The sequence below is a fragment of the Nanorana parkeri genome, unplaced genomic scaffold (genome assembly GCF_000935625.1).
Source record: "Nanorana parkeri isolate BGI_ZX_2015 unplaced genomic scaffold, ASM93562v1 scaffold845, whole genome shotgun sequence".
Taxonomy (NCBI): Eukaryota; Metazoa; Chordata; class Amphibia; order Anura; family Dicroglossidae; genus Nanorana; species Nanorana parkeri.
This window is the reverse complement of record NW_017307113.1, coordinates 588,983-615,591: the sequence shown is the minus strand read 5'-3', so window position 1 is coordinate 615,591 and position 26,609 is coordinate 588,983. Positions and strand designations below refer to the sequence as shown.

The following is a 26,609-nucleotide window of genomic DNA, read 5'->3' as shown; positions in this document are numbered from 1 at the left end:
TAATATCACTTTAAATCTCCTGTCTAAAATGAATTCAAGAATAATTGGGGAGATACAAAAAAACACCCTTTACATATAAATCAATAAAGGTATTTTTACAATAATGCTACAGTGATACCCTTAATGATACTTTTATATATATGTGCCATATTCCTCCATGCATCAGGAATCAGACTGGCCCAAGTTATGCAATTAGGCTCTATGACATTGCACAGTGCAATCACTCTAACATATTTCAAGCACCAGAGGTTGATGTGGATTGTGTAGTTTGGAGAACCGGAAGGCCCTCACAGTGAATGATGCTCGTTGTCAGCCCAATGAACAGGCAGGGGGCACAGAAGTGACAGAAAAATGTGAAAAGTGGTGTCGTTTTTTTTAGCTACATACTGCAGCAGGGATGTGTAAATCACCAGTGTGGTGTTTTGGTAGGAAAATTATCACTGTTTTAGCTGCTTGGCTGAAGTTCTGCTTTAATAAAATGCTGAAAACATGATGTGTCAGGTGTACTTGAGAACTGCAGTGGAGAAACACTGGCCCAGAGGGATAGTTAAAACTTTGTTATACGACAAGAGCTGTATTAAAACTCTTTGTATATCACATACCTGACTTAATACAAGACACGGTCCAAGCACAAAGCAAGACCCTCAGTATTCTGCTGCCCTCTAGTGGCAACTTTATCTAGCTGCCCATATGCGAACTACCAAACATTTTACAGAACCAGCCGCAGCTACCAATCATACATTTCACATTGGGCATTTGTATATCACATATATTCCCATTACATTTGCTATGTACCTGAGCTAAGACTCCAGGTGGCTGGTGAGACTGGTCCCGGTTTTTTTTGTTCAGCTTGTAAAAGTCAAAGATCATAAGAGCTGCATAAACTTTTCCGACAGTCATTTCATCCGCTGTGAGAAAAAAGCACAGTGGTAAATCCAATGTCACCCACTCCCTAGTTCTGATTTTCAATATGACAGGATGAGTTAATCCCTCTCTGGGTTTTTTTTATCTGTATAAATGTGTTTCTTTTTAATACCTTCAAATGCAAATAATCTTACCTATAATATTTTAAAAACCTTGGGGGTGATTTATCAAAACCGGAGCAGACAAAATCTGGAGCAGTTGCCTCTGGCAACCAATCAGCTTCTCTCTTCAGTTTGTTCAGTTAAGCTTTGAAAATAAAAGGTGGGTGCTGATTGGTTCCCATGCACAGCTGCTGCAGATTTTGTCTGCTCCAGTTTTGATCAATTCCCTTCCTTGTACTTATGTATTTCTTTTTGTCCTGCGTATTTCTTTTGATATAGTAGTTTACATAGTTTTGCTTTAGAGATGCATGTGTAGACAATCTTATTGATGTCTGTTAATGCGCTAAATGTTTCTTTGTACAGTTTGTAATTATATAGATGGGAACAGCCATATTTGCTGATCACATATGCAGGTTCCACTTACTGCTTTGCGGTAATACACAGTGATCGTCTGACTCACTGAAAACATTACTGATCTATTTCTCAACATCTGTTACACAGTTGGTTAGAGTCATTGTAGGAGCTTGTGCACCCTGCCTTTAATGGTTACTCTACAAAATGTACAATAAAACAATTCAAAGGAAGAAGAAGCTTTTTATAATGTGAAATCCACATTAAATTAACTTTAAAATAAACAGAGCATCCATGACTCAATATTTGTGCTTGTTAAAAATACATATACAATACATGTTGAGTATACATTGATCCATTCCCTTTCATTCCAAACCCCTCCAGGGTACGCCCCATGGAATCTCCTGAAGGGAGCTGACTGTGTCTGAATGTCAATGTTTTAAAACCCTTTGAATAGACGATGGAATCATTACCATGTTCTTGGCCCCCATAACAGCCACAGAAAAGGTCTGAAACTAGAAGAACTACATGACAAAGTGATTTAAAGCGTATCTAAACAAAATAACAAAGATTTTTTTTATATGATTTAGCTTACCAGCCCTCACATATGGTGGCTGCATGCATTTCCTTTTCTTTATGTTCAGCTGGTGATTCTGCCTGGAGCACACTTCCTGTCCTAAGGTGACAACGTTCCTTCATTTTACTGCATCTAAGGAGGAGCAGCGTTGTCACCCTTTGCTGCTTTAAACTACAGAAAACTATCCCCTCTCCAAAACATGGAGATTTCTTTGCACTTATTGAACAGGTAAAACAAAACTATTTCAATTATATATTTTATAGACCAAACGGGAGCAAATAAGAGAAGTTCATTGTTAGGGTTTCCATACACTTCAACCACCCTATGGTGGTAAAAAAGAAAATGTTTATTAAGTGCATTTAGTCTATTTAAGAATGACATAAAATCATTAAATAGTTAGAGGTGAAAAATGAAGGTAGCTTCTTACGCTTATGAGGGGGGACAAGTAAATCTAATGTTTTCTGAGACAAGTTGGGCCACACTGAGGAGATCTCTTTCCGTAACTCTGCGTCACTTTCATGCTGCTTAATTCCACCTGTAAAGAGAATTTAGTATGTATTAGAACTGATGCTCTTACATACAGCACAGGTGCTGACTGCACTGTCTGACTTACAGAGAAGTGTTACTTCTAGGGCCTGCATATCTGCATAAAAAAGAGATTAGGAAAAATATGGCACAGCCATTATATAAAATAACATTTTATTCCCATTCACTCGGCCGTGATTAAATATCTCTTACATTTAAACACTTTGGTTCAAACCTGTTGACACCGTATGGACCAGAAGAACCTTCACATTTCAAAGAGTTTGTTGATTTGGTACTAACTTTTGTCTTTATGTATGATACTGAAAATACAAATGCAGATCCTTTTGTTTCGTGCCCTTAGGGGGATATTTATAAATGATTTAATACTCAATTCACCAAAAATTCTTTGTGCAGCATTGACCCTATTGATAAAGAAAAGCTAGTGGACACTGGATCCAACATTTGCTCAGTGAAAATGACATTTCCAAAAGTCAGCAACATCTGTTGTTTAATAGGAGGTCTTGACTGTAACATTAAAAAAATGGTAAATGTTACCATCCCTGCACATTCACCTGACATTCCCTTAATCTTTCTGTTAATAAAATTCACCTGGGTGAGCTATTAAATCATTGCATTTCCTACTAATTGTTTACAGAGTGTTTTCAGCACAGGTTCAGCCTTTCTAGAGTTAACTTTTATTTTTTAAATAAAACATTGTAAAAAAACGCATTCTCTGCCCCCAGAGCTTATCAGCTCAGAACATCATGCATATCGGCTGGTATCCCCACAACAAGGGAGCAATGGATGTGCAGTCCAATGCTATAATAATACCAGCCCATATTCCCTTCAGCACCGGGAATGCAGCTAGTTGCAATGTATCTATTAGTGATACAAATGTTAAGCTGTTACACTAATCATTGTGGCAGGGATGGAGCCTCCCAAACATGGACCAGGACCTCAGCTTGATAGCAGGGCTCTGCAGTTACGCTGGCCAGAGGGCATCTAGTCCCAGGAGCAGAAATTGTACCATTTCCAAAAGTCAGCTCCCATATTTCTCTCATAGCAGCTGTACTTAAAACAGATACCTACTACCAGGTCATTTTGCTAAACACTCATGTTCCAGAATAAAGCATTTTTTGTTTTTGTTTTGGATACATTGGAGAAGGGTTAGGCCCTCTGCCGCATTTTAAATGTTATCTGTGGCCCCACAGTGTAGATTTCCCTTCTCTTCCTATTCTGTCTGATATCGTTCACCTGGACATAAAGTGAGGGAAAATCTCCCTATTCGGGACACAAGAAAAGCTGACAGAGTTTCAAACATTTCTTCGCTATAGCCTAAATATTTTAAGAAGGTTTTGGTTTGATTTGGGCTTTAATGAAGTCTACAAGCAGTAGGCAGCAGGTCTTCTCTAGATCTGCTCTACTCAGCCAGATGTATGCTATATCAGTGCATGAACCCTAAAGCATTCTAAGAGTCCATCTTCACCTTGAGGTCAAAGGTGATTGTCATTGTGGCTTCTTCCAGCAACAAGAGGACATTTTCCTGTGTTAGCAACAAAATGTTCAAAAAACACATGTCAAGTACACACATTCGATTGAAAGAAGAATTAACAATGGCAGAAAATGCCTAAAGCAACCCACCTGATGCCAATTTAATATCCAACGCTGTCCTGATTAACGCCATCAGCGTAGATGTGAAGTGGACAGTGAGATCTGTGTCAGAAATTGGCATGTTCATCCTTACCAAGCGCTGCAGGGAAAGCGAAATCGTCATGGTGGCCAAGGCCAGCATCAGTTTATTATACAACCACGGTTCAAGAAGGGCCAGTCTGCTACATCTCAGCCAGTCAAATGACACCCATATCTTTGTTTGGCTCAATTATTTATTAGGCATTTTACAACTGCACAATAAGATATATAATTGAACTGAACAATTGCACAAATTTGAACAATTCTCCATAGCAGTCAAATTTGATAGAATAAATAGTGAATATTTACCCACAAGGAAACAGATATGCAAAAACTATGGGTCATTTTTTGTGTATGTATTTCTTAGGAAACGTAGTTCTACATCACGTGAACCCAGGGTGGCAGCCATATGTATTCACTACATATGCTGTGCCTGCTGTGTTTCCTGCTTAGCAGTGGTTGGGCTTTGCTGCTCCTCATCCTGTAGATCAGACCCGTAAAGATTGCAATATGAAAAACAAACAAATAAAATGTGTATGCTTCATTAAATATTCCCTCCTGTAAACTATATAGTAAGAACTCCAAACATATGCAGTTTGTCTTACATGAAGAGCCATAATTAATTTTGAGGGATTTAAGTTCCTGTAGTGGATGAAAAAAACAAAACTTTACATTCAAACTGGACTGGCTGAGAGTCACAGACTGGACGCACACCTTGCACAGTAAACAAATGTTTCGACATCCATTTATAAGCGTTTCAGAAGAGAAAAGGAATGCCAGTAGAGCAACCACTGGCCCCATACTTGACTCTTCCCCAGTCTTTTTAGATTTCAGAAATAATTTCTTTACATTTTCTGCAATGCACCGGACTCACTACACAATTTCAGCTGTCTTATTTTTTTAGCTAAATTGTCTCTTAAAACACTTGTACAAGGTCTCTACTGTGTAATTGCCTGAGCTCCATTAATGCAATGAAGCAGCACGGATGCAGATAGTACTGTCAACTATACCATATAGACAGTTATCAAGAGAAACATTGAATCTGTTTTAGGAGTTAAAAATAAGAGAATTATGTGCCTGATTGAAGAATCTCCTTAATGAGTTCTCTGTCAGAATCTTGTAACATTAAGGATGTCCAGGAAACTGGGTAACCAAAGGTCAAGATTGCATTTTCGTGGGGAAAAGTCAAGGAAAAAGTATTGATAATAAGACTGTCAGCCTCAGGTGACTGAAGAGTTCTTTCCAATGACTTGTCAGAAGAGCTTCCCTTTACAAATTTACAAACCACTTAACTTGTTAGTGGCAAAACTTCTATCAGTTAAGGACTACATGGTGACTTGATATTCCACAAAGGGTAGGAAATAGGTAGGCTAATCACAATTCATATATCTCTCTGCATACCCTTTGCATGTAGTCTAAGGTAATATTGTGGCGGCACATCATTTCATTTTAAATACAGAACTGAAATGAGTACAAGCTGCATGGCAGTTTGTACAGGTGCTACCCTTTCATATGTCTAAGAGTAGATTGGTAGACAATTAAAATTTAAGAATGAGGGCTGACTTTGAGAGGCTGTGAAGCCTTCAATGTCAGACAAAGCGCAGCAGTGTATGTATCAGTTCCATTGATGTTTCTGATCCATATTTACCCACATTTCCCAGACTTTGCTACAGTTTTTGTAAGAGGAAACAGGCATACCCATCCTGCAGGAGGACAATAGTTCTAAACCATTATGACTGCTGGGACTGCAACATTTCTCAGGATCTATTATCTAGCCAATGGTGGTGTTTTTGCTATAAGTCTCCATTTTTGTAACATTCTTTTCCACAATCCCAATAGCATGGATATGTTCATGGGCTATGCTGTGTCAAAAACAGTCTATTTTAACTGCCTTTATAGCTATGGGTGACCTTTGTGGATTGATGAGAAGCTAAAATTTCCATTTTAGCCATTATAAAAATTTTGAACAAGTCAGCTTATTAATCTAAGGGTCGCCCTGACCACCTTGATCTGTCTAAGAGCCTTTTAAAGGCTGACTGGCAAATTTTAAAGGAAAATCCCCATTGCACATTTCAGTAATCTGAAGCTGACAGCAGTCAAAGTAAGGTCTATTAGGCAGGCAGCGCCATCATATACAGAAGACATGCATCCAAAACTCATGCAACAGGATCTGCAAATGATTACATGCAAGACAAGTCACGTGTTGTCTTAATGGACTATCAGACTACACATAAGAACCTGAGATAACAGAGGAAAGGTAGGAAACAGTAGTGTGAGTAGGGAAAAGATTTCTCAACAGTTGGGTTTATAACTAAATTTTGCATCCAAAGTCAGATGCTTTGTGGGTTTGAAAGATTCAAACAGCTGTGTAGAGGGTCCTGGTTAGCTAGTGTAGCCAGCAGCTGTACACAGACCACCAGTTAGAGAGATAGGAAAGGAAATTACAGGGTACAAGGATAGATACACAGCACGGCCACAGTACACAGACCAGCGAGTCACTGGCACAGAAGAGGGGGGGGGGGGGACATTTCTTCTACCTTATATGCCACACGTGCAGGGCATTTCTTCCCCAGGCCAAGGGGAGGGGGCATATGTCGCAGCATCTCGTACATATCAGTGTAGCCAATGCGCCCACTGCATCGATGGGGAAGGAAGCGACACAGGTGCAGCGGCATAGGACAGATGTACAAGGATGGAGGATGCACACCACGTCAACAAGTAACAAACAAGGATGGCAAGGAGACAGAAGGAGTGCCCAAACATTTTGGCAACATAAATAATGGACAAAAGACAATTGATTGGCACATGGATTTGGAGAGAAGTGATAAGAAAGATATTTTAAAGAACAGAAAGAACAGAAAAAAAGTGTCCAGGTCAAGGTTTCACGCAAGGCACATGAAAAATACCCATGGAGACATGATAAAACCAGCGAGACCCGAGACAAAGGAAAAGTGGAAGTGAGAAGAGCAGAAATGAAAGGAATGGAGGCAGCAGAAAGAGAGAGAGAAAAGAATTTAGCACAAATACAAAAACAAATGAAAACAAACCATGGGATGATAATGGAAGGCAAGGTACAGACATGAGGGAAGGATAGATGGCAGCCAAGGAGGGGGTTCAACATGGGAGGAAAACAGACAAAAAAAAAACATATCTGATTAGCATGAAACTGTACACCCCTGACACTCAAGCACAGGTATGTTTTTTTGTATTGTTAAGGGTTTGGCGGAGGTTAGTCAGGTGGATGGGTGGGGGGGCTTTGTATTCTTTCTGTTCAAATCATTTCACTGAAAAACTGACATTCAGCAGGAGGTGTTGAGCAGAGAGTACAGCACACATTTTCAAGGTGACATAACCATGCCCCTTGTTTTTACCACACAATGGTGGCCAATTTCAACCCTTCAATGTCTGGCGCATTACATTCCCCTGCAGTATTGAAGTGGGGGGTGAAATTTGTAATCATCATGCTTGTTAAGAGGGTCCAGGCAGCCTCACCATGGAGAACATAATCCAAAATGTAACAATATAATTAATGGATACCCTAGACCCAACTCATGACCCCCTCCAAGTGAGGCCACCTGAAGCCCTTGTTGGCGGGGTTAAAGCATGATAAGTTGGCAGCGGGCAGCACTGCTGGCCTTGCGTTGGCATGCTGACGCAGGCCACCCTGGAATTTTTTTTAGACACCCCAGGCTCCCACTTGGATGCAAACTGGCGTTCCGAGTTGCAAACCTTGTAGGCTACCCGCGATGGGCAGCGCTTCCCCAGCCCCAGTGGAGGGGCAATTACACGCAATAAATTGTACATATCCTTATAGTGAATTCGGCAACTAGAAAGAGAATAGCACAGTGTATCAAGATCAAAAACCGCCACCTCTTCCTTTCCCACAGAAGAAAACACACACAACATGAACAACAAAATGGTAATTTTTACAGCATTAAAAATAAAACGTAGATCATAGCAACTCAATAAATGTTTTTTTTTCCTACGCACAGGTTACATGATTGCCATGGTTACTGGTAATTATCTTTCTGGTTGAACAATTTTAATAAATGTCACAGATTTATCATATAAGCATTGATGTATGCATTATGCAGTTTGCCAAACGTGTCATACAGGCCAGGTTTTCTTACCTGATCCCCACGGCCAGTGCTCTCTTCTTCTTCCCCTTCGCTCTAGTTGGTGGAATGTCCCTCAGCATCCTCACGTCTAATGCCGGTCAATGGAACCTGCATTAGATGTACTGATGTCAGCAGTCTTTAGACCGCCAGAGCCCAGAGAAGAAGAGCCTGCGGGGACAATTCTAGCAGCTCGGAGAGTGAGGATCAGGTAATTATATCTGCTTTACAGCCCATAGAAAAAAACCGAGCACTTAACCCTTGAGGTGCAGGGGTATCCCCACTGCAAGGGTACATCTTTTTTTTGCCTGGAGATGGGCTGTAAAGGGCAAAGTTACAGGTTGGCTACATAGCAGGCACCCTCATTTGGTGACATCTGATCCCTCTCTCCTTCCACCCCAAAAATTCCTTATCAGGTTAGAGTTGGAGCATACACAGGCTAAAGGCCTTTCCCAAATAACCAAGTAATAGCACTAAGGCCAGGTAATTGGCTGTTTGGGAACTGAGTGCTACATTTTGGGAGGAAGAGGACAGTCACACGGTTGCCCATATCCAGACCGTACCAGGAGCTCTGGCAGGCAACTAGGTGAAGGGTAATTGTGTGAAAGGCATGTACCAGCAGAGAAAGGAGACTGCTTTGGGCAAACTACAGGTTGTCTTTTACATAGTTCTCAGTAAATTAACAGTGAAAGAGTCATTTCATACTTTTAATATCACACAAAAATACATAAAACCAATAGAAGGAATCTCTGCTGGATTCAATCTGCTGACATCTTATATTTATTAGAATCTAAACTCATAATGCTCTGGGTGCTTACTCATAATGAGTAAGCACCCAGCACGCAAAACACAATCATGCAAGCATCATAAATCTATTTATCTGAAATAATTGTGTGGAAGTGGGACCAGGCAAGATCTACTGTAGATGAAATTGTTTGCTATTGTTAGTGGATGCGATGGCCGGTCTCCCTTGTGACAGCAGGACTTCAGCTATTTCAGTAGTTAAAGTTGCTGATAGTAATAGCCTTCCTCTACTCTACTAAAAAGAGTGTTTTAATTGCTGCCAACAGGGGTTGCAATTGCTGAACTCTATTTAAAAATGCTAGCTGTCTGGCTGTCTCTAGCATCAATGCCAGGTTACTGATCCGAAACAGGTATGCAGCAAGTAAAATCAGAGCAAAGGCAGAATTCTATTGGCATCTTTGTCCCAAGTCAGTGACAGCCAGAGAGCTGGTATTCCCTACTACAGCCTCGTACTTCCCTACTACAAGTCACCTTTAATATTCCATGCTCCGTAATACACTACAATTTTCATCTTTGGTGAAACCAAGTACAGCACTAATCTAAATCGTTTTACAAAATGACTTTTGCCATATAAGGACATATTAGCTTAAACTGACACTAAACTCAGGAGTTAAACCTTTACCCATATCTTTAAATTAACAACAAATACACCTTTAGAAATGTTTAGTAATGACAATCTACAAACACATACTTCTAGATAATTGCTGCCTTTTTACTCTTTGCATACCTTATTTCTCTTTTCTTCTGACAGTCAGGGCAGCCATCAGGGGGGTACGGGCATCACTAATGTAAGGGGCCCCAGGCGACTGGGGATGCCCGAGCTCTGACCGAGCAATTTAGAGACACTGTGGATCTTTACTTTTTAAATTAAAGAGGACAGCAGCCAGTGCCCAAGGTTGAATAGGAGCCCGACGCTGGGGGTGGGTGGCCAGCGTCCTCAGCCAGCGTCGAGCCCCTATTCAGCCTTGTGCACTGGCTGCTGTCCTCTTGAATTTAAAAAATAAAGGTCCACACAGTCTGTCTGCCATTGGCCGTGCATCTGATCATCCTATATGAACAACATACAATATGATCAAATGCATTACCAATGGCAGACACACTGTGTGGATCTTTACTTTTTAAATGAATGACCGCACAGGGGCCGTACTGACCGCCCAGGAGCCGCCCAGAGGCCGCACTGACCGCCCAGGAGCTGGCCAGAGGCCGCACTGACCGCCAAGAGGCCGCACTGACCACTGCACTGACCACACTGAGCCCGCACTGACTTCCCAGAGTCCGCACTGACTGCCCAAAGCCCACACTGACAACCGCACTGACCGCCCAAAGTGTGTGTGTGTTTTGACGAAAATAAATTTTTAGTCGCATTTAGTAATCATATTAAGTTTTGTTTTAGTCGACTAAAATCTAATAGGTTTACTTTTAGTGTAATTTATGCAATTCTCTAGCATTTCCAAATTCATTTCATTATATATCCCTGGAGTATTTTTTCATTTTATTTAACTCACAGGCCCCTATCTGATGGCACATTGGAGGTGATGGGTTCTCCTTTCTCCTTCACTGGATTCAGCTGCTGAGGGAGCTGAATGTCAACACAGCAGGCATTTAGCTGCTGTGTTGACAGGCTGGCAGCAATAGCCAGCCTCTTATTGCTTATTTTAAATTGCAATAGCAGGCTGGCTATTGTACCCGCCTGCTGTCAATCAGCAGAGGAGGGAACTGAAGGAGAAAGTTCCCCATCAGGTCCTCTTCTGCTGATTGACAGCAGGCAGTGGGTGGGTGCAATAGCCAGCCTGATATTGCAATTTAAAATATCCAATAGCAGGCTGGCTATTGTTTCCAGCTGCTGATTGGAGACTTGACACCGGTGATAGAACGCCGCCAGAAGAGGAGGAACGGGGCAGAAGAGAACGGGGTGGCCAGAGAAGGAGGAACTGGGTGGCCAGAGAAGGAGGAACAAGGCGGGCAAAGGAGGAATGGGCAGCAGCGGAGGTAAGAGGGGGAGCAGTGGGGGAATGCAGTGACAGTCTTTCTTCCCTGCTTGTGCCAGGTGCATTGGTCTGTGTTCCCACTGCCTTTGCCGATACCGGCGGGGAGAGCAGCGGGGATTAAGAGGGACACAGACCTCTGCAGCCAGCACCAGTGGGGAGGAGAACATTGTCGAAAATTGGGTACCGGACGAAAATCGTTTTCGTCCTATTAACTACTCTTTAATTTCTTTTTTATCACTGAAAAACGGGCAAAAAACTTTAGCCGAGGAAATGAACACGGCTTGAGAGCCCGCACTGGCCACCAGGGAGCCCGCACACCCCCCCTGAAACCCCACAAAACCCTCCTGAGACCCTGGAGACATCAGACAATGAACCCGCAGGAACACCACAGGGTATGTAGCTTCATAGTATTCTGCATTGCTGTATAATGTATTGCTGAGATTGGTAGTCTCTCTCTACAACTTGGAGTCAGTAGCAGTTCTACCAGACTCACAGCTACAGCCGGGCCATGGCGCTCCACCACTGACTCCAAGCTGTAGAGAGACTACAAATCACAGCCCGGATCGGAGGAAGAGGGCCCTGGTGACCTTCGACATTTCCACCAAAAGGCCCACCGAAATCCTCAGCACTAGGCCCGTGATGGTCTTACTTTGGCCCTGGGGCCCAGGCCTAAAGCTGTGTTAGGGGCCCCAACATTTCTGATGGCTGCCCTGCTGACAGTGGCCATGTTAACGAAGGTTAATAGCTAAGGTACTTGAATGCATTTTTTGGGTTTAACTCCTGAGTTTAGTGTCACTTTAAAAAATTGTAAAATAAATGTTTTAAAGAGGTCACTCTCCCTTTTTTTTTACGTACCAAGCAGCTGGATCGTACTCTGCCCAAACCCGGATGAACTCATCGAGGTGATGTGGACCCAGAATGGAGGAGTCTCGTGTTAAATACTCAAAATTATCCATGATGACAGCCACAAAGAGATTGAGCATCTACTCGGGATGAGAGAAGAGAAAAAAGGTCAGATGAAAATATCCTCAAAATACTGAATTTTTTTATTACTTTTTTTTTTTGGGGGGGGGGACCTCATCCTCTCATGGCCAATGTAAGCCTTCCCTCACACTAAAGCCAATGTATTGTTATGGCTAGTACTATACTCACATAAGTATTACCCTTTAACTAGGTACATAAAAACTTTTACTTTTCATATTTGCTACTTGCAACCAGCAGGAACTCACTGCAAGATTTTTCTACATCTGTTTTGCTAAGAATAGAAAATAGAAAGAGTCAGGGAAAAGGATGGCGATAGGAACTTCTTTATTGGTTTACACAGGCTGCCAACAAGAACGTAGGAAGCCAAACATGGTGTGCAAATGAAGGGCTCTTTTACATGTGTGTTGAGAATTTACAGCATGATCAACGCTCATTAACGCGCCTATAGCATTAACAAGACATTCGGCAGTCATTTGCAAGGCATTAGGGAGGAGTCAAAAATGCCCTGCCCCCCCAAAAAATGATAAAATTATAAAATAATGCTAAAAATAATTTTAATATGTCATCCTCCCCTCCCCTGCCCTGCCAGGCCTGTGCTCGGATCAAGAGTCTGAAGTGAATATTAGGGGGGACTGCATGTTGCACCTAAAGGGCCTGGTATTATTTTTGGGGGGAACCCCAGGCACTTGTTAAAAATGTTTTTTTACTGGGGGGTCCCTCCTAACTTTCCGACCAGACCTAAAAGGATCCCACACACTTTTTTGTTTTAACTATTTAACTTGGGGCCCCTCCTATTGCAAAACCACCTGTGCAACGCTTGTTAAATGCCTTGTTAGCGCTCTAGAAAGTGTTAAACAAGCGTTAAAAGGTGGTTCAATAGACTTAAAGGAGGCATTGTTCCAGTAGCAATGCCTCCAGGACTCGACATGCACTCTATTTTTTGACGCAATGCTGACGCCCATGTGTGTACTGTACTGGGCGGTTGCGATTGTTTTATCTTCAGCACTAGGCCCGTGATGGTCTTACTTTGGCCCTGGGGCCCAGGCCTAAAGCTGTGTTAGGGGCCCCAACATTTCTGATGGCTGCCCTGCTGACAGTGGCCATGTTAACGAAGGTTAATAGCTAAGGTACTTGAATGCATTTTTTGGGTTTAACTCCTGAGTTTAGTGTCACTTTAAAAAATTGTAAAATAAATGTTTTAAAGAGGTCACTCTCCCTTTTTTTTTACGTACCAAGCAGCTGGATCGTACTCTGCCCAAACCCGGATGAACTCATCGAGGTGATGTGGACCCAGAATGGAGGAGTCTCGTGTTAAATACTCAAAATTATCCATGATGACAGCCACAAAGAGATTGAGCATCTACTCGGGATGAGAGAAGAGAAAAAAGGTCAGATGAAAATATCCTCAAAATACTGAATTTTTTTATTACTTTTTTTTTTTGGGGGGGGGGACCTCATCCTCTCATGGCCAATGTAAGCCTTCCCTCACACTAAAGCCAATGTATTGTTATGGCTAGTACTATACTCACATAAGTATTACCCTTTAACTAGGTACATAAAAACTTTTACTTTTCATATTTGCTACTTGCAACCAGCAGGAACTCACTGCAAGATTTTTCTACATCTGTTTTGCTAAGAATAGAAAATAGAAAGAGTCAGGGAAAAGGATGGCGATAGGAACTTCTTTATTGGTTTACACAGGCTGCCAACAAGAACGTAGGAAGCCAAACATGGTGTGCAAATGAAGGGCTCTTTTACATGTGTGTTGAGAATTTACAGCATGATCAACGCTCATTAACGCGCCTATAGCATTAACAAGACATTCGGCAGTCATTTGCAAGGCATTAGGGAGGAGTCAAAAATGCCCTGCCCCCCCAAAAAATGATAAAATTATAAAATAATGCTAAAAATAATTTTAATATGTCATCCTCCCCTCCCCTGCCCTGCCAGGCCTGTGCTCGGATCAAGAGTCTGAAGTGAATATTAGGGGGGACTGCATGTTGCACCTAAAGGGCCTGGTATTATTTTTGGGGGGAACCCCAGGCACTTGTTAAAAATGTTTTTTTACTGGGGGGTCCCTCCTAACTTTCCGACCAGACCTAAAAGGATCCCACACACTTTTTTGTTTTAACTATTTAACTTGGGGCCCCTCCTATTGCAAAACCACCTGTGCAACGCTTGTTAAATGCCTTGTTAGCGCTCTAGAAAGTGTTAAACAAGCGTTAAAAGGTGGTTCAATAGACTTAAAGGAGGCATTGTTCCAGTAGCAATGCCTCCAGGACTCGACATGCACTCTATTTTTTGACGCAATGCTGACGCCCATGTGTGTACTGTACTGGGCGGTTGCGATTGTTTTATCACACATGGGCGTTAATAGGTGGCAGAAAGGCGTTAAAAACGTGTCTCAAACACCTGGTTTTGACACACATGTGAAAGAGCCCTAAGGCTACTGGAGACACCTTGTAATAAATGTTTATTCAAATAACATACAATAATTTGAAACAACAATATAGACATGAATTTATACACTTTCCAAGCAAGATTGAAAAGTGTAACCCCCATCCAAAACCCCACTTACCAGGAAAGAGCAGAGGAAGATGAAGGAGACAAAGTAGAAATATGCAAAGTCACTTCCGCATTCAGCTGTGTGGTTACCGGAGCGCGAGTCACAAGGTCTGTTACTGAGACAGGACAGCATGATCTCATGCCAGCCCTCGCCAGTGGCACTCCTACAGAGAGGGTCAGAACAAGTCCATGTTGACATACAAAAGGTTATCTAAAAGGGAGCAAAAGCTTGTAGAGAGGGAGATATTGCACTGGGGGCACAAATATCAGATAACACAGTAAATGGAAACATATATTGTAGAACAAAGAACACTAAATGAACAAAATATTCTTATTCAAGTGAAAAGATAAGAGTGTGAAAATTAAGAGTAATCATATTTGTTTGATGACAACTGATGGAGGGATTTTTCCTCACTTTAAAGAGATTTGGTCTCACTTCCTGCCTTGACCAAGTAAAGGGAAACAGCAGAGGGAGGAGGGCAATAAAAACCTGTCAGAGGTGTTAACCCTAATTTTAACCCTTGTCAGAGGCTCTAAACCCAAATATAAACCTTACCTAAACAGGAGCATCAATGCTTGAAAGAAGGTGCGGAAGTTATTGTGGCGGTTGATGGCGCTATCATCAGACAAAGCAATGTTCCCAAACACCTGAATATAAATAGAGACCTCTAACAATAACAAGAAATATACACAACATTATTACCACTTTCACATAAAGAGACAGTTCTGAAAGGAGAATAACTAGTTGATATGCATGTGGAGATATGCACTGAATAATCCCAAGGTCCTTCCTTAGGATGACCCCACCTTCAGAATGAAGTATGGCCCGTGTGAGAAGGCTCGACTCTCACATACCTGCACAACTGCATTGGGAAACAATATTCACCAGGGACAAACAGTCTCTACAATCTTTAAGCAGATCAAAAAACATTTCCACCAATTTAACAGTGTGGTGCCTAACAATCATCTGGATTGTCCTACAACCCATAAAAGGACAATGACCATACAACAGGCACTGAATTTCCATGGGGTAAGGCCCCCCAGACTTTCTAAAAGAAGGACCAGTTCAGGGTCCTTCAAACCTTGGGGGGGGGCAGACTGTGGGATAAGAAAATGCCCATGGTCTGTGGGAGTAAACACAGCTTAAGGCTTGGAGGTCATTGGGAGCAGAAAAATGCCCCTGGGGTTGTGAGCAGTGGGAGTAAAAAATAGCCCAGCACCAGTGGTTAGTGAGAGGAGGAATAATAACTTGTTGTTTGTGTCAGTGGAAGGAATAGTGCCCCATCATTGGTATCAGTGGGAAGAATAGTGTCCTATGGTTGGTGCCAGTAGAAGAGATAATCCCCCACCCTTGGTGTAAGTGAGAAGAATTGGTGTCAGAGGGAGGAATAGTGCCCCATTGGTGTCAATGGGAAGAATAATGTCCCATTGTTGATGTCAGTGGGATAAAAAGTGTGCCATCATTGGTGTCAGTGGAAGGAATAGTGTCCCCCTGTTGGTATCAGCAGGAGAAACAAGTGCTCCCAAGTGCTGGTTAAAGGCACGCAATGGCTCACAATTTTGGGAACCACTGGGGTAGGAGATGAAAATCCTTGCCTACCTTTAACAAGAAGCTGAGAGTTGACAGCTGAAGGTATTTTATTTTTTTTACTTGAAAACACTGATTAGCTCTTGAGTGCTTACCTGCATACCAATAATGGCGTAGATGAAAAACAGCATTGCAATAAGGAGGCAGACATACGGCAAGGCCTGCGGACAAAAGGAATACCTCTCATGGTTACTCAAAATATGTTTTCTTAATTTAATAAAAGAAAGTTACTTTTTATACCACTGTTAAAATTCCTGACCTTGAATGACTGCACAAAAGTCCACAGAAGGATGCGGATGGTGTAACCTTGACGTAGCAACTTAATCAGTCGGGCAGCTCGAAATAATCTTAGGAAACTCAGATTGATGAAATTTTCCTATGTCGGGTAAAAAACATTAAATTGATTCAACAGAAAGCAAGGTCAACATTTCGGGATACAATTCCACATTGAGTCCCATCAGCAAAGAAAAAGCCAAGCCCAAATCACTCCATTCCAAAGTCAAGCACAAAACTTGCAGCTTGCTTAGTGTCCACATACCAGAAGGTAGAACCAGGACTCAGACACATGCAAATATTCTTTCTGCTTCTCCTACTCTTAAGGTGACCAAACACAGAAAGTGCTCATCAGTTGTTAGCAATCAGACCAACAATCGAAAAATGACACATTATTTGTATAGGGCATGCTATGGACATACTCTGCGCCCATAGAGCAATCAGTTTTCATAGGAACGGTTATTAACAAAAAAAATTAAAAGATAACCAAAGCCAGCCAATTTACAATGTGTATGAATTGGGTTTCAGATCTCAAATATGGTAGGTGCTGAGTCAAGTTATGGGTTTAAGTTGTACAATTTTGGTCTTCCATAAAGGTATTACCAGGACCTTATGAAAAAGGGGGCAAGTTTAATCAATATAGAGACTCTTGACAACAATGGAATGTATTTGGGGTTTTAAATTAGTCATATATGGGTACTGATGGTAATTCATAAGAGTCTCAACTGTCAGAAAAGATCCCCCACTGCAATAGCAAGCATTTTTGGGGAATAAGCATTGCAAAACTTCATAAAAATTTGGACAATGCACACGCTCACAACAATCTAATTTTGGTTTGCTATAGGCAGATTACATGAACTTCGATTGGTGGCCGTGGCTTAGTGTCTTTTGCTCTTCATCTTGGTGAATAAGCCTCTTGTGCTTTTGGTTGTTGTAAGAGAAGTAGAATAGCAATGAACAGCTGCTCCAAATTCTAGAAATGCTAAGAAAAATTGCATAAAAACATTCGACCCAACCAGGTGACTTCTGATAAAAGTTTTTTTTTTTAGAGTTCTTCACCAACCATTCACATGCACTATAACATAATATATTATTGCATATGGCCGGCTTTAGACTCAACATATTTCATGTTCCAGAGGTTCTTATTCCTGAAGCTTGTAAACAAGAGCTCTCATTCTCTGGGGTCCTTTAGACCCCCTTTTCCCAGACCATGGCATGCTACTCGCACATAACCCCTGGTGCCATCTCGCACATTCTTTGTAGCTGAGTATTAGAAGCACAAGCATAGCAAGCCCACAGGCTGCAATCTGAAGGGAAAAGCAAAGCAAGGGTGATCACAAGAGATGCATGAAAAAAGGAAACTGAGAAGAGAATGGGATGGAAATAGTAACTATGACAAATATGAGGAGGAGACAGCAAAACAAACCATCATGAACTAAATTTGATGCTTTAAAGAGGTCCTGCAACTTACACATTATGTAGACCTGCATTTTGTCAGAAAAAGCCAATAGAGTCTCTGAAGACCTAAGCTTTTGAATTTTTGCAATACCAACAAAACTGGAGGCCTGTGCTGTGTGTAGGTTAGAGCTCCACTTTAAAATGAACACAGTTAATGACACCTTTGATATTATCCAACACATCTGTGAAATAGTTCAAGTGGGAAATTTTAAAAGCATAACTTTCATTCAGGGAATGAGGGCTTCATTACAATGGGCTAATGATCTCATACTAACACGTTTGCATCCACCTGTGGTGACTTCAGCCATGTCAACTATAAAGGTCTGAAGTAGAGGTGCTGTTGCTAAAGAAGTGTGGGAGTTCCTGGGATGTACCAATATGTTGGTCACGAAGGGCTACTCAGATTGGTGACGTCAAGCAGATGCCATAGTTTTCAGGACCACAAATTGACCTGAAGATTTAGGATATGCTCAGAAAGTTACTAAGCAGATACATTGTGCCAGAAATGTAGGTAAAAGCCACAGGCCCATCACATATTATACATAAGTCTGGAATAGTCACTAAATCTTCTTTAATAAACAAGTCTATTGGTCTAATGTACCCTCATTGTGTTTAAAAAATGTATACTAATCCGTTTTAAGTATCTAGCAAGGGCATTCTTCAGGGGTGACATCTTTGTCAATAAAACCAAATTTTTGTAACTCCAAAGCTGAGTCACATGATCTCCCACAGTAAACCCGCTTGCATTGCTCCATGCAGTGGCTGAGATGGCATGCAGAAGAACAGGTGTCACTGCTGTCTAGACAAATCTAAAACTATCAATGTGAATTAATTAAACTTTTAGTCTTGAAAGGCCCTTTCTTACCATTAAATGCTTTCTCTGGTCTCATTCACATTAGATGGTGTCACGCATGTTGCATCATTTTCCACAGCGAGCAAAATGTGCTGCCATAAGAAAATCTCTTGCTTTGGCATTGAGGTGGACTGTAGAAAAATCTTACATGATGCATTTTTCTTCCACTAACATGCATTTTTAACTCGTGTATTAAATAGGGTCTTTGAAAATACACAAAAAATGCACTTGCAGAAACAAGCAAAAATGCATACATTTGCCAAGAGTCCAGTATGATTAAATCCTTATTGATTTTCCTGTTTGTTGCTTTACAAATATAAGTGGGGAATGTCAACAAGCAGTGAATCCTGTTCCCCTTTTGCTCGAGAAGAGAAGGCATTCAGGCTGAGGAAGGTCTGAGAAGATGTGAACTGAGCAATGCCAAAAAAACAACAAACATCTTTAATGCATCAATCTTTCAAGCAGCAAAAACACATGGGTGAAGGTAGCCAGTTTTAAGTAAAGGCCTTGGGCAGTGGCTCTGTACTTCATTATGGGGCTTGTTTTACTTAATGAATGGCAAAACTTTGCAACATGGCAGTACAGCACCCCTGTTTTTTAGTGAATTGGTTGTACGTTATAGTTATTCAGGCAGCAACACGCTGACAGACACTTCATGATTTACCTATTTTATATGCTGTATTTTATGTTTCTTGGGGGTAAATAAGTAATGTCTACCCTTAAACAGTTGGCCTTGGGTGCTTTGGTTCGGTGGTCCTAATTAGGGTTTAGTTCATTTTACAAAATATACTGCAGCTAATTATCCTAATTTTAAAAAAACCTATGCCAGTTAACTTAAGTCATCACATTTTTATGGCAGTGTCTTCATGTCCCCCTCCCATCAACTTGTCTTATCCAAAACACCTTCTAGTAAAAAAAAAAAAAAATTCCTTTTCATTGGGCAAATGTCAATATCACCATAACTAAATTCTTAAACTAGTTAATGTTAAGCTGCAAGGAATAGTATGTGTTCATTTTTGTACATGTAAATTCTTGTAAGTAAACCAACTCAAGCGTGTGAACTTTTTTTCCTTGTTAGTTTTTGGTCTTTTGCTGCTGAAAGATGAGGAATTTTTTAATTATCCATGGTGTGTTGTCTTTGTAAACAAAAAGAAGTATTGAAAAAATCCCCCTGGAATTGCTCAATTAAACCACCTTCTTGGAGCTACAGAGCAAAAACTCATCCATAAGCAAGCAGAGACATCAGAGGAAGGGCAGGATGCAAAACATAACAAAAAAAAAAATTAAGATTGGTAAAAACGGAACCAACCGTGTTCTAGGTATGAGGTTGTCATGGGTGATTTTGGTACACGAGAGTTGAAGGTAATACAACATACAGAGACAGTGGGTATTTTTGGGGGGAAGGTTGAGATTATCCCGCATTGTATGTTGATTGAATAGCATGATTCGGCAGGCCGTGAAATAAATAAAAAAAAGAAAAAATATAAAATAAAGAACACGAACACCAAGACCATGTACGCACACAAAAGAAGAGATGAATTAAATAAAACAGATCATAAGACAAATAAGTTTGATGATTGCAAGTAAAAATATAGCTTTTCAACCATATTTTCAAATCGGGTTCATGGCTCGAGAAATACAAAATACTAAAAATACAAAAATACATATTGCTGTGGAACAGTAAACAGAATAAAATCCTTCCCACAGACGGCGGTTGAGTGATTGATTGACCTCTAGGTTTCCTATACGTTATTTCTCTGGGACTAATGAGGTCTCCATATTCCCAGCTGGAGTACCCAGCTCCACCTATCTGCTGCACCAATTAAGATGGGGTCTCATCTTCCTTGGAGAACCTTTTCAATTCATGCTACATTTTTAGAGAATACAGCGGGAGTAATGAATAATGTGTTTGATGCAGGGAAGAACTAGACCCAGGGACAAAAAATATAAGAAGTCCCTTGGTAATTCAGCTCGCCAACTGGCACCATAACAGAAGCATCTGTTCTATGTAGACTGACCTTTCAAAGCATCTTTCCAACTTTCTGAAAAATGTGATGTTGTAATAATAGCCATATAGGCATTTATTTTTCACTGGACCAACCAATTGACCCCGACCATTTAATCAATCAAATTTTGAAAGTGATTACTTGATTCAACATGAGCACGGAACTGTTAAAAACCAAATTCTGTGCCAAGAGCGATTGTTCGCCTTGACTGGAAATTTCAATTAATTTATCAAGGGATTATTCCCCAAAACAGCAGGATTTTTCCGAACAATCTAATCATTCTCATGTTCAATTCAATGCTGAAAAATGATTGATTTTTTTGAGGGTTCCATCCATACATCAAATGATAGAATGCATGCTTGTGTGGCCAGCATTAGGCAGGGCAGTGAAAGCATCAGCGCTGCAAATACTATTTATTACCTGCTTGTTCTCTTACCCCTTTGAAAGCTTTTGAAGTATCCCTTTGATCCTTAGAAAAATTTTCAAATTTTATACTGAGTCATGCTCACACAGACACATTGTTTTTTCATGGCTCTTGTAACTTACAGAGTAATTATTATTTTCGGTGATCTCTGAACCATTTACCACATCTGAGCCCTGAAGAAGGGGGAGATCCTTTTGGGCCCCCAAACACGTTGGCTGTATTGTGTTATCCTGCTGTGTACTAGTACTAATAATAAAGAAATATGGACCTTGAACATTTTGTTTGGAGCTCTCACTGGACATTGTACAACAATCCCTTTGTCACTGTACGAGATATCTCTTAACCTTTGCAACTGAAACAGAGGATCCTGAACAAGCAAAAGGGAACTTGAAAAATACTTTTCACAAAGTTATTTATTTTTTGCTGCCCAGACTTTTAATATCACATTTAACAGTGGACTACTCGGTGTTGTGTGTAACAGAACAGGGCTCAGAGCTTTGACAGATATTATATCTTGTCCCAGCATCCATACGAGAAAACCGTGAGTTTGGATTTTGATCTAAGCTGCTATTGCACCAGCCTAAATATTCTATGTAGGTCTTTGACCTATGTGACAGCCACCCACAGTCTGGAGAGGGAAAGTATGAAACAGCACACTCAAAATACTTTCATGAAAACCTAGACATCATGGGAAGTCTCTGTTCCACTGCAATAGCTGCCTGTTTTTTAGCAGACCCAGTGAGGACAGGGTTGTTAGCATCTCACCCCCTATCAGAAATGGTTCCATTTTTTTTTTTCCAGAGAAGCTGTTCGTGATAACGAGTCCCATTTATAATAAGGAAATGTTTTCCATTTATTACGCCAAAAATTTTCTGAAACCCAAACCCTCCCCACTGATGTGTCAGCAAATCCTCTTACAAACGAGATTAACGTTCTTTCATCCCAATACGGTAATTAAACTTTTTCTCTGCGACCCATTAAGCATCCGTTATCTTTGTAATTAGCATACTAAGGCTTTGTGGGGAAGAATAAGTAATGGAAGAGGTTTTAGCATGTGTCCTATGGAAAGTCACATCGCTCTGTAATACAGAATGTAATGTGCTTGCACGCGATATTGTCTGCTGTCACCAATTTATAAATTACCAGCTGCAGAGGAACCACACGTCCAAGTTTTACCTTTCTTTATGGTAAGCTGGGAGTTGGTGGACCTCCACAGCTAGAGGCCCTCAATTGTGCAACATACAATAGGTCTAAATGAAAGGACCAGCAATACCTAAATTGGAAGTTAGTTTAGATAAAAGATTAATTAATACCCTTTTTTTCAGATGTAGGTGTAAAAAGTCAGGTATTTTATAAGAACGATTTCATGTTTATGCAGCAGATGTTCTATGGCTGATCTCTCTTGGATGGAAGATTATTCAAGCCTTCTCTGATTGCTATTGATATCCCAAGATAAGTTAGTATTGAAGCCATCTACCCACTAGTTCTATGGAACATACAGCTAGTCAAATTGTGCCAGCATAATTAAAAGAGAACTATGAGGTGAGTGAAAATCACTCAACCTCATAGTTCGAGCCGACGTGTGACAATGAGACTGTCACACGTCGGCTCAATAGATCGGGAAGTGAGCGAACACATACCGTCGCTTGCTCACTTCTCGATCATGTCCCTGCAGAGAGCCGTGATTGTCAGTCACGGCTCCCTGCAGAAATTCCCCCACTCCGATCCTCCAGCGCTGACTGTAGGAACGGATGGGGAGGGGGCGGGTACAGCTGGCTCTGCCTATAAATAGGCAGAGCCAGCTGTCACTCACGCAACTGGGTGACAGTAATGTCGGGATCTCTCCATGCTGTGGCGGTCTCAGTATACCGAGAGCTGTAGCTTGCGATATACTGAGCTTTGGGTATATGTCCCAAAGGACATATACGCTAGTATATGTCCTCCCGTGACCCTTAAGAGAACTATGGGGAAAAACACTTATCCCATAGTTCTCTTTTAACTGATTTTGGCTGGAGTCAGAAGATTTGGCCAAGAAAAAGATCTTTATTCGAATGATATTTTCAAGACCATGCACAATTATTTTGCTCCAACAAGCTGTATAATTTTTTTTATGTGTAGAAACGATTAGCTTGGTATAAATAATGTTCATGTGTGCTAAAATTTAAAACACAACTGGTTTCTATGCATAGATTGTAACTATACTGTAGATGTAAATGAAAGCAGCCATATTTGTTACACAATCCGGCTCTGCTTCCTGTTTTGCAGTGCTACACAATGGGTGTGCTTTACTGCTCCTTCCCCACAATGCAAGTTTATGGTTGACTGACCTACTGAAATCAATGCATTTCCTGTGTGGCTGACATCTTATCTCAACAGTTATTAAAAGAGACTGAGCTATTGTACTAAGACACTGAGAGCACTGTCAAGGGGTTAATCTATACATATTTATAGTTAGTACAATAATATGGAAAAGTAACTATTTCACTTCTTAAGGTCAAATGATAAATTACACTGCAGTATTAATTCAAATGTGCTCAACATGGTACTTGCATACAAACATTCTATGGGCAGGGCCTTTAGCTATATGTTCGACTTTGTGCAACGCTGGGAAATGGTCATAAATAAAAAATAATATTAATAATAGAGAGTAGTTGTCTTTTAAATGTACTGGTCCTTTAACATTCAGATAATGCAGAGGTCTTGATGGAATTTTCCTGGGACACAAAAGCGTTTTCATGGAGATGAGTGATGCTGCCCTTGTTATTTGCATGCCGATTAACTATGCAAATTACAAGGCAATTAGTAACCAGGAAGGGGGGAAGAATAGCAGTGTTAAGGCTTCATCCTCACTGACCAATAATACAACAAGATAACCCGCCTACAATAATCAGCCTGCTGCACATTTCTCAAATCCTTTAACGAGGGATGTACAAATGAGTGACAATCACCAAAAGGTTGCATAAAATCAACAGCACATTGATTTTTTTCATTTCATCTTGTAAACACTAGCCTGCAGAGCATTACATCCAGCTGGTATTTACTGAGCCTCCCAGAGGTCAGCCTAGTAGTCAAACTGAGGTTAGTATTAGCTTGCTAAAGCCTGGTAGAAGCTTGGTAAGGCAGTACATCCAGAAGATCTGTATTTAATGCCCCAAAACCGCCACTGGCTGATGTTTAACGGAACATTAGGACGGCTGCTCAGTGCTTTTTTAGTCATACTAAATTGGATGCTTTTCAGACTAGTGTTTGACTATTAAGAAAAACAATGCCCATGTGTTTTCACCTGAAAGCCATAAGACACTTTTTTCCACATACTCCAGCCTCTTGTTCCAACTCTTACAGAGTGTATGATGGTGCCACAAGTACAGTAAACTCCTCGTTATCCGGCATCCACGGGGATTGATAGATCCCGGATAAATGTAGTTTCTGGTTGCTTGAGAGTTACTATTAAAAATAGGTCTAACTAATCTCATACCCCATACTATACAATAACATAATATAAACTTTGCATTGACTTCATATTAATATTGAAATGCAGTAATCAAAAGACAAATAGACACACAATCATTTTCAGGATAACACATGCTGCAGATCAGCAAAACAGTGAGTACACAGGGGATTTCTTTTTTCTGGTTCGATGATTTGTAACGTGTGCACAATGCAGGCTAGCTGATAAGTGTGCTGGAAAAATGTTGTGTTTGTACTGTGTAAGTTCTTCCATGTGCACCTTACTTTAAAAGCTAGTTATGAATTGATGAGTGCATTTGCTATGTGCTTCACTTATTGGATTTGATGTGGGGGCACACTGGGAGGTTCAGCTGCCATTGGGATCTGCTGGGCTTCAGGTGTGTCCCTGTGCCTTTAAGAAGGAATGGGCTGCCTCCAGGCAAACCTGCACCCAATTTGTCCTTTGCTATATATGCTCTTAAGGTGCCTATACACCTTACAACCATCGCAAGACTTTTGTCTTGCGATGATTGCAAGGTAATTAAAAAAACGTACGATCTGCCCATCTTGGACAGGCAGATCGTACTTGCGATCATCGCAAGCCCGCCCCCCAGGGGGGCGGGCTTCCGATGACTGCAATGCTGAACGGGCAGTGTGCGCTTGCGCACATGGGCTTGTTCGGCATTTGTCTTACGAGCATGCCACAAACCCGCCGACAATCGTACGATTCTAGGCGGGTTTTCGCACATGCATGTAAGACAAAAGTCGTGCGACCTTACAGTAGCAGAGGTCGCACGCCTTCCATACACCTTGCGATTATCGTATGATCGCGGGATTTCCCGCGATTATCGTACAATAATCCCAAGGTGTATGGGCACCTTTAGATGGAGGCTCTCATAGATTAGAGTAAGGACCACACTACACATATGAGCCTTGATGAGGCCTGTGTGGCGTCCACATATTTTACAAATATTGTTTTTAATGCAAGCTCTTCCAAGTGCCCCTTACTTTAAAAGTGTGGTAAGTGTGCTGGAAACCTTTTGTGTTTGTACTGTGTAAAGTCCTTCCATGCCCACCTTACTTTGAAAGCTAGTTATAAATTGATCAGTGCGGTTGCCGTTTGCTCCACATGTGTGCAGCAATAAGGACACTTGTAGTGAAAATTATAGACAGCTCATACAGTCAGATGTGATTAATTTTTATATACTAGAACACCACAACAACATTAAACATTTCCCCTAAAGCTTAGTATATTTAATAACATGTGTCAATCAGCAGTAAAGCACAGTAACCTTTGGCAACCATATTTCAGCCAGGATGAAGGAAGACAGCAGTTGACTGGTTGCTATGGTTTACCGTGAAGTTTTTAAGGCTTCCACAGCAGAGCTCTGTCAAGATAAAATGACCATCGGCCAAGCTGAAATATATTGGTTGTAAGCCTGTAGGTTCACTGTAATACAGAGAACTGATTTAGCCAACAAAAGAATGCTGCATATATTTCCCATGAGTTAATGTGTTGCAGTTCTATAGACATTTTGCCGTTTCCACAACTCATTGGTGAAGCACATAATATCTGCATACTTACCGCTATCTCCGTTACTAATATATCAGTTATACTTCCCAAGACCGTAACAAAGTCAAACACATTCCAAGCATCCCGCAAATAGTTCTGCACAAGAGATGGAAGATGTTTTTACAGAGGGAAAAACATATTGCACATAACTGCATTGCTCTGTTTTAAAAAAAAAAAAACTTAATTAAGAAAATGTTTTTGGAAAATACAGCTAACAGATTCCAAATCAAAGATGGCCACATTCTGTTTTTGAATCAAGGGGCTTCTACTCATGCCCTAAATAAATGCAATCCTTGCCCTTCCTTGGTGACCAGTGGTCATTATGGGTAAATGTGTAAGTGTGGGAAGATGCCTTTATTTGGAC

At 41.0% G+C, this 26,609-nt stretch overlaps 1 protein-coding gene across 1 annotated transcript in view; it reads right to left on the bottom strand.

Moving 5' to 3' along the window:
* CACNA1B (calcium voltage-gated channel subunit alpha1 B) overlaps positions 1–26,609 on the bottom strand; it is a 221,697-nt gene that overhangs the window by 21,363 nt on the left and 173,725 nt on the right. The window contains exons 31-40 of the mRNA XM_018565415.1: positions 26,258–26,341; positions 16,471–16,587; positions 16,307–16,372; positions 15,180–15,271; positions 14,637–14,787; positions 13,291–13,418; positions 6,705–6,801; positions 4,120–4,228; positions 2,381–2,488; positions 796–908 (exon numbers count right to left, since the gene is read on the bottom strand). Of these exons, the coding sequence (XP_018420917.1) occupies positions 796–908; positions 2,381–2,488; positions 4,120–4,228; positions 6,705–6,801; positions 13,291–13,418; positions 14,637–14,787; positions 15,180–15,271; positions 16,307–16,372; positions 16,471–16,587; positions 26,258–26,341 (1,065 nt within the window). The remainder of the gene's footprint in view (positions 1–795; positions 909–2,380; positions 2,489–4,119; positions 4,229–6,704; positions 6,802–13,290; positions 13,419–14,636; positions 14,788–15,179; positions 15,272–16,306; positions 16,373–16,470; positions 16,588–26,257; positions 26,342–26,609) is intronic.